This window comes from Teleopsis dalmanni, chromosome 2, assembly GCF_002237135.1.
Source record: "Teleopsis dalmanni isolate 2A chromosome 2, ASM223713v2, whole genome shotgun sequence".
Classification (NCBI taxonomy): domain Eukaryota; kingdom Metazoa; phylum Arthropoda; class Insecta; order Diptera; family Diopsidae; genus Teleopsis; species Teleopsis dalmanni.
Window position 1 is genome coordinate 205,349,703 of NC_051847.1, and position 12,467 is coordinate 205,362,169.

General features: G+C 30.6%; 1 protein-coding gene across 1 annotated transcript in view; it reads right to left on the reverse strand.

Annotated features, from left to right (window-relative positions):
* Window positions 1-1,588: 1,588 nt before the first annotated feature.
* Window positions 1,589-12,467, reverse strand: part of LOC119686222 (extracellular serine/threonine protein CG31145-like) — a 172,520-nt gene continuing 161,641 nt past the window's right edge. The window contains exons 13-15 of the mRNA XM_038100736.1: window positions 11,307-11,419; window positions 3,484-3,624; window positions 1,589-3,143 (exon numbers count right to left, since the gene is read on the reverse strand). Of these exons, the coding sequence (XP_037956664.1) occupies window positions 2,945-3,143; window positions 3,484-3,624; window positions 11,307-11,419 (453 nt within the window). The 3' untranslated portion in view covers window positions 1,589-2,944. The remainder of the gene's footprint in view (window positions 3,144-3,483; window positions 3,625-11,306; window positions 11,420-12,467) is intronic.

Consider the following 12,467-nt stretch of genomic DNA (forward strand, 5'->3'; position numbering starts at 1 on the left):
TATGTGACTTAGTCCCGAACAGCATGCATAAATGGATTAATTTTTAAAAGACTTTGTTTTGCATGAACCGATTTTATATATGAATATAGACTTTATCCCAATAATGGGAATCATTTAAACAACTCTTTCTCTAATATATCTAATATAGCTTTTCTTATAGAACAATTTATCTTTACCTCCAAAGTCAGTTGTGGCATATTTATAATATACCATCAGTGGTGGCATATATTTCAATTTAGGAAAGTCATTAAGGGTGCTGTTCAATTGTTGCTTGCATAAAATCTTACGTATATTTTGGTCGAACAGAATAAAAAACCAAGAAATGTAGTCCAGAACAAAGCTCAGAGAAATAAATGTAGCAAACAGTAATCTAATACTTAGGTGACTTAAACAAACACTACTAAAACTACTAAAAGAAACATGTCAGCACACCTTAAAAGTAAACCCTAATTGCAGCAGACGAGGGAGCCTTTCAAAATTAAAGAAAATCAACTATAAATAAAATAAATACCATTTTAAAGCCTCAGAGTAGAAGAATAATAATTAACACTAATGATCTGAAGAGAATATAGTTACGACGAGTAAGTTGCAAATGACTTATCGACTGTTTAAGCCCAGTAATAGTGGGGTCTAAAAATTAATGACGTCGTCCAGGGCTTATTATTACTATATCTTGTTATTATTGTTATTTGGCCACTGACTTATGTCGATTTTTAACACTCATCTTAGTTTTCGTGACATATCAAGTATCCTTACTTTTATAGCATCGTACATATTAACTGCAAAGGTTTTTTTCAACAAGTATACAGATCTTAGATCAGTCATTGAATAATCGCGAAGCTTATGAGGAATACACAAATTAATCAGTGAAATGGGTGGAACTCTGCAGAAACCCCCAGCAATCAAAGAATAAAACTGCCCAGATGCATTCACTCGGAAAAGGCTCAACACCAAGAACATATTAATTGGTGCTTTATGGTGGTAATTCAAACCATAACCAATGTTTATTCAGAAATATATATGTGAAAAATAATTATATATTTTTAAGTAATTTAAATTTAGACTCAAGTTCTTTTCATTTAGTTTGTCTTATTTATTTAATTGAAAATGGGGTTTAATGCGTTATATGGAAGGAAGTAAATACCATTTCTGGAGTATGTGAGGAGTTTCATATCACTTTTCAATTTGTATTTTGTTAAAAAATATAAATCATAATAATATTAAACTCAATTGGTATTATTTTGCAGTTAAAATTTGTTTTTATTAACTTCAATATTTACATATTAAATAACATATACACTTATATAAAATATTTAACTATAAATAAAATCCAAATGTCTTCAACGTATAAACATAAAACATTTTTAAAAATTCATTGCCTAATCGAATCTGTCTTACAATCAATAATAATTAATATTTTCATAAATATAATATATAAGGTGCATACATATGTCTGCATAAGGTACGAGTACATTACATACACATAAGTTATATATAAAAATCTTTTCTAATTAATTTTCTTATATAAATAAAAATCAAAGTAATATTATATTTTGCTAAACAAGTGAACATTTTTTGCTGATAGGAAAATAAAAAAGGAACGAAGAAGAAGAAGAAGAAGAAGAAAATGTTGATGGAAGAAAGAAATTCAATTAAAAGAGATTTGCTTTCTATGAATTTAGCCAATAAATGAAAATAATGTAATAAAAGGAAAATAAATTAATGATTTTATGAAAATGAAAAAATTCGCTAAACATCGAAAGTTCTTTGGTATTTTCTTATTGCTAATTACATTTTTTTTCTGTGGCCATTTTGTTTTTGTTCTCCAACATTTTGAAATGTGATGAGTTCTTGAAAGAAAATGGGAAAATACAATAGAATAATTGAATTAAAAAAACTAAATGAATTGTTTCGGAAACATTAAAGTACATAAAATTTTGGCTAATAGAGCGGAAAGTAGAGTACTAGAGAGTAGTACTAACACCACTACGAGTACGAGTAAAAGTTTGAGATGCTCAGTGAAAGATATTGAATGTATCCTATAAGTGTTCGCTTTCCATTGCAAATGGAAAAAATGTCCTTTTTGTTCGCAACTTTTATTATCCTTCACTAAGTCTTTTGTTGTGTGATTGTGATTGTGTGATTTTTATAAGTAATTTTTTTTGTTATCGCAAATTGACAAAAGTAATTACATATAGTCAAAGAGTAAGTATTCAATAATAGTTAATAATTTTATCCATTTAATTAAATAAATTTATAAATATTTTAAGTCTTTTCATTAGGTTCATTTTTCTTATTAATTGGATAGAAATCTTTAGTTTCTACGCCTTTACAAAACCCCTTTGGCACCACTTGTAGGATATTTGCTCGTCATATACATACATTTCAAAGATGATGATGTATATATAACACCCTGTATCATGTATATATGTGCCTAGCACATATAAATATGAATGTACATATGTGTAAGTAAAAAAATAGCTGCCAAATGAATATAAAATTATTTTTCCTACAGATACATTTCAACCTCGCTAACCGCATTTCGCTAACAAACTTAAATTTTAAGAAATAAATTTTAATTACATTTACAATCTAAGCTTAATTTTACAAATATTATTCTTTTTGGTATAAGCTACAAAAAAGTGGTATTTGTAGTACAACAACGTTAATAATTCAGATTCTTATATCAAAAACAGAAAAGGATTTTCTTCAAAGTCTAAATTAATTGCAACAAGGACTTTAGTCGAAAGCACTTTACAATTAAAAACTTATCTCACATCATTAATTTCTCTTATAATTGAGTCAACAATAATTAAGTGAATTAATTTGATTTTTAACTAAATTAATGCTAACAGTGTTGTTGTCGCTTTCTAAGAAATTCAAGTTTTCCTACAATCGCTAAGTTCAGTTTAAAACCGACTACAAATTTAACTACAGTCTAGCGCTATGATGATATATTGTCTTCAGATGCATCTAGCTCCTCTGGTGGATTCTTCTTTATGCAATCACGCACACCCTGCAATATGATGCCCACACGACGGTCCAGCGCATCTAAGTGTGGCTCCCATAGTACTGGATTCACAGGATCTGCTTGCATGGATTCGCGCATTGCTTGCGACAGCGTTTTTGGACCATTGTGAAAGCTACAAAAATGCAAAAATAATTGAATTTATTATGTGGAAATAAATTAAAATAAAATTAAATTTGTAATATTTCAAATAATGGACGGCATTTACTCAGCTGAGTACTGTGTGCCTGCCTATTTTACATTTTACAATATTTTCAAAATGTCTGCATTATGTTCATATTGGACAGGGATTTTTTACTCAGCGTCCTAGATAATTGTTAGCAAATTTGCTTAAAAATTCATTCATTTCAATTGGTGCATCAGTTCATTGATGCATCAGGATGTGGGGAATGTGGGGTATATGGGGAAAAAAATCAATTTCCATTTACCAGTTATATTGTTAAATATTGACTTACTCTAAAAGCCGCTTCAGTGTTGTTGTTCGAATCATGCAGCACTGCAGCATTGGTGCTAATATTGTTAATTCATCATGAAATGGTTTGCCAAATCCACGTCCATGATCCAAATGCAATGTAAATGTGTCGTTGCCGTACACTCTGAAATTAAGCAAATTAGGATTTAAAATATTAATCAAATAAGAGCATACTATAGCCTAATCTCAAATAGCAATTTAAATATTCAAATAAAATTATTTCAAAAACAAATTAATATATTCAGATTTAATATATTCAGACTATTTTTAATAATAGTAAAAATTAGTACTTATATATAATATATATATATTATATATATATAGATAAATATTTCAACATATGAGTTTTTACTTCATTTATTTTCATTTAAATAACTTTTTTTAATACCAATTCAATTTATCTGCTTTTAATGCATGATTTGAATTTTATCTCTATTTATCTGGTAATTTCAATTAACCATTTAATCTTCTCTTTTAATCTTTTCTTATTATAATTATTGTCTTAGTTTCGTGTGTCTTCCGAATTTTTTTTTCTTTGTAGACAGTTTTTTCTTATACACATTCTAACTCACTATTGTTCTGCTCTATATCTTCTTGATCTCATATAGCATCTTCTCTTAAATATGTATTTATCTTAAAAAGAATACACATAAATAAATAAAAAACACATAAAGAATGCAATAGCATAGAGGAAATAATGGATCAAATAAGTGCAATACAGAAATATATATACGGGCATAAGTGGAAAAGAATAAAAATAATAGATATCAAATATATCAAAGAATACTAGTAGCATTTGTTACGAAGTCAATAGGCCATCATATTGGACTAAATCATTTAACAATTGTTAAGAATGGAAATTTTTATTAGTATAAATACAACAATAGTATAAATACAATTTCTGAGTTTTAATTGGATTTGCTATAAACTTTATGTCAGCCATAAAAGGTAGGATAAAAATACTGATCACTTACAGATTCTGCGAAATGCAGACTATGCTATGTACTCGTATTCTGCGACTGTTTAAAAAATGGATTTTCTTTCATTGAAATGAAGAAGACATATACGAAATATGGTATATGTTATGCGTATGGTATATTATATATTATGAAAGTAACATACAGCACAAGCAGCTAAACTTCAAACATCAGCCAAATGATATTCAATTCAGTTGACTATATCTTTTCTCACAATTCCCGTGGTATTCACACTAAGAGTTCAACCGATAGTCATAAACTTTTTATTATAGCTCGTATTTTAAAGGTGTCATTAGTTTTGCTTAGAATGATTAATAGTTTTTGAATTCAATTAAAATCAAAGAACCCCGATTGGAACAACAAAATCCGAAAAATTTTAACTAACATAACATCCATTTCATATGATTGTTTAGGATTTCATAATCTCACCGAAGATTTCTGAACTATAGACTTCTTTACTAAAGTTACTTAACGGTAAATATATATACAGAAGTCAGACAGATATAAAAGCAATTTGTTTAGGATTCTTTAGCAGTTCTAAACGATATCTGCACCGTTTTCAGTGTACCCTTAATATAAGTTTTGAGGCATTATGATGTAAAGGAAAATGCTTTAGTTGTAAGGAAGGCAGTTAAATTAATTTAATCGAAACTTCATAGAAAAAAATAGCTTTTAGTCTCTGGCTATTAGTGGTATCACATCTTATGAAATAAATAACTCATCATGAGTTCACTATATAGTTTCTTTAATATATACATTGACTATGCTGGACTATTGTCTTGATCTTTGTAATGAAATTTAAAAATAAAATGTTGTGTATTTTCCCATTCAGGCACTTAGTTTCAGAGGCGAAACAATAGTAGGCGTTAGAAATAATAAGTCAATGAAACCAACTAATAAATAACATAGCGTTTTAGCAAGTATTTTCTAGAATGCTTGGTCTGAAAAATTAGAGATTATAATGTAATACGGAACATCTGACACTACTAATACCAAATGATTGGGTCAGAAAATCTATAGATAATAGTGCAATACGGAACATCTTGTGCAATATCCTACAGGTTGTGGGTTAAGTTAGGTTCAGGTTGTCATCTAACAAATTTTTGGTTCTCCGTAATATATGATCTCCACTATATATAAATATATCACCACAGCTTATCCAAATAATATATATTATATTCTTGAGGGACATTTACAAGGACAGCCAATATATGACAGATACTTCATTGCGTCTAATGAAGTGCAAAGAACTTTAATAATATATATTTTATATATATACATATATTATTATTTTTAATTTATTTTTAGTGTGCTTATAAATTTATTTATTCTATTTAAGTGAAATGTTTAATGAAATAATTTGATTAATTAAAATATATTTTCGAAATACAATTTTTTCTTAGATAAATTGTTGAATTTTCGGTATTTTGAATGGATGTGAATGAAAAGGATGTTAGCTTAAAAGGATGTAAATAAATTTTGTGTGAAAATTTGTTTTAGAAATTGTATTGATTTTTTTGAGTTTTTTTTACGATTCTATACAGAATATAGAGATTCTATACTTAACAATTTACATTTTCCTTTGAGTTGAAAAATAAATCATTAAAAGTAAATTAAATGAAACAGAAATTGCTATCATAAACATACATTTTGCAATTTGCAATAAATAACAAATTAATTTTATTTAATTGCAATATTTTATTAAATTATAATTTAGCTATAGTGTTAGATTTCTTAAACATTTTAAAAACTATTTTAATTTAGTATTTATAAATTTTATTATTGTCAAGTTATCCGAAAGGTAACATAGATGATACGATATTTACGTGAATAAATATATAAGAATAAGATGGCTACAGCGCTCAAAGTAGAACACCGCACCAACTATCGATTGCTATATCTATATTTGCTCGCTTTAGAGCAAAATATAACCCACGAGTTCAGTATTTAGATACAATAGAACCGGTCGTAATAATAATAAGCACTCCTAATAATATTACGATATGAATGATTATTTTCATATATATTGGAGAAATGTTGTCAAAAAACTCTAACCTTTTCTGGGATTAACCTGCTAAGGTATTAAGAACATACGAAATAATGAAATCAGCATCACTGGCCATTTATATTGAATAAGAGGTCAAGGGCCTCTTACACTGGTGTAATACCAGTTTAAATTCATTACAAGTCTTGACTATTCAAAATTAATTCCATTAATTGTTTATTTAGAGAAACGATGTTAGGAAGCATCGACTGTCACGAGGTTATATCCCCTGAGACTCATAATAATGATGATTTTGATTAGAGCATAGTGCAATTTTCCATTCTAGGAACCAACATTTTGTCACTAAATTTTTTACAGACCCCATAACATCAAGTATTTGATTATTTAAAATGATTTTATTTATTTAATTCAATTAAGTATTTGTCCACATAAACAAAGTCAAATATTTTTTGCAGTGCTCTACTGTATATTAAACCTTTTCATTTAGTTAACTGTTCAGCTTTCCTTAGGACCACGGTTGGTGGTATTAGTAGGTTTTGTTTTTTTTTCGCAAACTTGCAACATCAGGCAGCTGCCATGAATTATGAATTCATGAAATTTTGAAGTAATTTATCTCTGAATCTCCTCCCATATTTTTTGTTGTAATGAATTACAAACAATTTTGCACGTTGACTTCTAAAGCGGGCGAATGGAGCGTGTGCAGACGCATTTGCCACAATTCAATTGTAACTAAACGATAATTGAAAGTGCAACACCACCTGGTGACTGCATCTAATGCTAACGCAAATATGCACTTTAATAGTTGTTTGCATACATATTTGCAGTTTGCAGTTTGCAGTTTACTATTGCAGTTGTTTTTGTTTTTGTTATTCTTGTTGTTGGTGTTGGTGTGTTGCCGTTGCCGTATCTACCGCTGACAATGCTCACATGGAGATAAGCAAATATCTAAAGTTTGCCACAGCACACCAACGCAAATGTGCATTATGAAAATTTTAAATTTGGCGTATGCAAAGCCACCGACACCAACGTCACCACAGTGCGTTCCAGTATTGTGAATGCAGCTACTGGAACGTGCTCTGAAAGCAACTGCTGGAAGACACTTTTAGTATAGTAAATATCTGTGATATTCAAAATTCATGCCAACAGCACTTTAATCGACTTTGAATGCATCTCTCTTCTTTGCTGCTACTGTGCGGCGGTTGTGTCGCATTGGATATCTGCCTATCCTTGCCTATCCTTGCCTATCCTTGATGCTGGCAGAAATTTACATGGGTTCATATTGCTGGAATGCAAGTGTTACCACAAGTAATAAGAATGGATGTGGTGGAACGTAAATGCATTGGCTTGGTTAGGAATGTAGTTGAGTTTTGGATTTGAGCGCTTGTTTTCATTGCAAACAAGCCAAATGCTGTTGCATGCAACGCAACTCCTTTTTAAGTAGAAATAATCCTTTTTGACTGCGGGCTTAATGCAGCCACTGCATTTGTGTCAGGCATATGTCGACTTGCAAATATGAAAGTTGTCAATATGTTTACTCAAAGGCACTTTTACTTGGATATAGCAGCTCTCAAATTGCTGTTACTCTACATTTATTGTTTGCTGGGAAATGCCTTAAGTTCTGTGTCGCAAATTTGGTTTAATATGTTTGGGAAATTGTTTACGATTTGATTAAAATGTTGTCATTTAGGGGATTTGTAGTATATGTTATGTTTATTTTAATAATTGTGAACAAATTAAAATTGAAATAACTTCTGAAATAATTTTATTGAAAATAACAATCAACATATTGGAGCATTGTACAAAGACCCTCGAACGAGTGCTTAATATAATTGTAAATTTTAATTTTTGGAAATAAATTTATATATAGACATATAAATAAATACTAAGGGTCTAACTGCAGTGTTAATAAAAATTAAAATGTTTTTTGAAAATGTGATATATTATTTCCTTTCGACTATTAAGAAAGACTGTTATATTTTAATTCGAATCAAGGTATTTACTCATACATTAATAGCTTTATATATATTAGTTCCCGTAAATCCTATAAGGAACAAAGCGCCACAATTAGATTCTTCTATTCCATTCTGTTGGATGCAACCGTCTTTACTTCTCCCCAGGTTTTTCCAGTCCTAGCAACTTCGAGACCAAGTTACTTGCGTCATGTATGAGCCGGTCGTCTACTTCGCTATGGATTCCATTCTATGGCCATAAAATTATACTTAAACATATATATATTAGTTCCCGTAAGTCTTTTAAGGAACAAAGAGCCACAATTAGATTTTTCTATTCCATTCTTTTGGATGCAATCGGGTTTACTTCTTCCCAGGTTTTTTCAGTCCTAGCAAATTCGAGATCTAGTTGCTTGCACCATGTATTACCTAACCGTCCACTTCGTCGGCTTCCCTGTGGATTCCAGTCTATGGTCATAAAATCATACTTAAACATATGTATATATTAATTCCCGTAAATACTATAAGGAACAAAGCGACACAATTAGATTCTTCTATTCCATTCTGTTAAATGCAACCGTCTTTACTTCTCTCCAGTTTTTTTCAGTCCTAACAACTTCGAGATCTAGTTGCTTGCGCCATGCGTAAACCGGCCGTCCACTTCGTCGGCACCCCTGCGGAATCTAGTCTATGGTCATGCGGGTAATATCGTGTTGGGGCCTTCGTAGTGTGTTTGACTTGACCAACTTCACTTGCGCATGCGTATCATCTGAGAAACTTCTCTTTGATTTGCCGCATCCAAGAGGTTGTTATTCGATAAAGTTTGAGGCCAAAATATGGGTAATATTTAACGCAGACATTGATTGGAGAAGATTAGCAGTTTTTGTATATCTGGTGGTGCTGTGTTCCACGACTCGCACCCATAGAACATCGTCGATTTGACGCTGGAATTAGAAATGTTCAATTTTGTGCGGGTAAAGAGGTTACGAGACTTCTATGCTGGCATTAATCACTCATACGCTTGTCTTGCTTTTTAGAGACGATATGTGACATTTGCACAACTTCGTCCACTGTTTGTAGGAAGCTGCCAAGCTAGCAGAAATTGTTGACGTCCTCTAACCTACTACTAAAGATAGTAAAAGGCTGTTAAAAGACTACTTGAACATTAGTAACACACAATTATTGTTACAATAAAGTCATTTTTGTAGTTACTTCGATAATTTGAAGGTGTTGAGTTTTACTTTGAAAGTCAAGCTTTGTTTATCTTACTTTTTGATAAAATAATTGCAATAATTGAAGATATCTGTGAGTTCATTTGACTTACTCATTTGACAACTTTATTTGTAGTCATGTTATAAAACTCTCTAAATGATTTCTAATTTATCTACGAGAGTACATAATTTATTTCCATTCATAAAATGTATTTTAATTTGGATTTTCCTCAAAGCTAACTTCAATCAGTAGCAATACAAATTATTAACTAGGTTTGTAGAAATTTCTTGAAACAATGTTACTCGTATATTCTCGACAATTCCGGCAAATGCTCTAACGTCGAGAACAACAACAACAACAACAGCAATAACCGCAAATCACAACTGCAACTAAAATTTTGTGAAAATACAAAATTTGTAGTTTTTAAGTTTTTAAGTTGCTGCATATTTAGCTTGATTCCTGCTTTGACACTTTGCGGCACTCTGCCACAATTTGGAAACAATGTACCGCAATTACTTGCATAAAAACTCAGAAGTAAATCCACAAGTTGAAACTTTTATTTGGTTTAACACGATTGGATTGGCTTGTAGTTGGAGTAAGAAAACCCTAAAACCAAACCAAACCAAACGAAACCAAACCAAACTAAACTAAACCCAGTCAAGTTAAGCCGAACCGAGCCGATCCGAGCTGAGCAGAGCATAGTTGAGCTGAACTACTAACTACAGTGAAGCTCATTAAAAGTTAATTAAAATTTTTGTGTACGGTGCGGTACAGTGGCATGAGGCGGTATAATAAGGCGTTGGGATATTGGGCGTTGGGAATGCATGAAGTAAGGAAGAAATTCCTTAAAAAGTATTTGTGGCTAAAGTAACAAGGGTCAAAATTAAAACTTCAAATAAAAGTTTCATTTCCTCTGCTACTCTGTTACTCTACCATTCTGTTACTCAGCTATTCTGTTACTCAGCTATTCTGTTACTCTGTGCTTTGTACTCGTATTTATTATAGAAAATAACTTCAAGTCTCGAAACGTGCTTAAAAGGAAATAATTTTGTATCAAATTACCTTCGTAGTTGTCGAGCATGGAAGTTACAAATTTGGGTCGGTTAATTATCTGTTAAGCAGAAATGTTCCTATTTTCATAATTTTCTGGTAAAATTGGTGTAAAACCAAAGCAATTAGCAAGTGAACTTTTTTTTCTAAATAACTACAACAACAACGTACAGTATTGTATTTGTTGCTTTTTTGTGAAATCATAGAAATGACAAACTAAGTTAAACAAATATTAGCTTAAGTGTTTGTTTACAGGAGATTTTAATTAATATTTGGTGTCAATAGAATTTGACACAGTCTAGATATTGTTACAAGTTTCTATGAGTTTTTGGAACGGAAACAAAAAGAATTTATGTCACAGTTTTATGGGATTTTGATCCTATAAAAATGCTAAATATTTGTTTACTCCACTCTTAGTTTCCTTTTGGGAAGCACTTAAACGCATTTAAAGTACCAGCTTAGGTACGTTGTTCAAGTCAAAATATTTTCTAATTTTAATATAACACAAAAACTATTTTACCTCATCACTACATGACCCTAGGCCACGTCAGCACTCCATGGCAGAGTTAAAGTTTACTGTTATGTAAATTGAAGTATTTTTTCGAATACTTACTTGAAAGTTTCATAATGATGACGATCCATATTGCCTATCAGAAAGTCAAATACAGACATATCCATCAGATCTAATAAACGACGTCCATCATCATATGGAGGTATATCACGCACCTGAAAGGAAATAAAAATAAAAGAATAATGTTTAAGATTAATGTTGGAGATTTGAGATTATTAATTATCAGTTATAATTAATAAAATATATAAATATTAAATATTAAAATATTAAAAATTAAAAATGTGTTAAAATAAACTTTTGAAAGAACTAATGTTAATGCAAATATTTACAAAAAAGAATTTGAGCTAATTACTGCAAGTCACACTGGAGTCAGCTATGGGTTAGTTGATGTATTATCATTTAAAACAGACCATAAGTTAAAATTCTTTTCTACTTTATATGCTGCTGTGTATTAAATGAATATCTCAGGGACATAGCAAGTAGTGGCTACCATGTGAAGGTATGATATTTTTTCCTACTTTGTACCCTACTTTGTATATTAAATGTATAAACTTGAAATTTTAAAGAGTCTGGTCACATGATAGTTCTGCCTTCAGAACAGTGTTTAGAGAATTTCCGAGTTAAAGCATTTCTTACTAATTTCTATTAGGCATTATCCGGTACTGTTTGAAGTATAACTGATAATAAGTACGTTTCACTTTTGACACCAGACCGAAAGTGTAAATCTGGTACCAAGGGGATTAGGGTCAACAGCTTTAGGTGTCCTAACCGATAGAGGTTAGCCGCTTTAATGATAGTAAAGTTGCAGCTTTGGTCAAAACCCAAATCTAAGCGAGTATAATAATGTATTCATTACTTTTATTCGATGTGAAGTTTCATTTTCCAATTGGGTTCTGAACTTAAAGAATAGCAGATGTGTTAAATAGGCCTCTCCCCCACCAAGGATGAAACTATATCCAAACGTATATGACCAATTGCTGTCGATAGATCGCTTTGAAATTCCAATGAAACTTTTATATGTATGCTGCACGAATGTCTTACTATTTTTAAATAACACTGTTTGCTTGAGGGTGTTCCATGTAGAAGAAAGTGACGTTTATCATATTGTTATTTTTTATAGTTTATCGAATTACAATAGAAATTTATTAGGTATGGGGACTCGAATCAAATTAAATGCAAAAAAGGGAACTTTTACTTCTTATA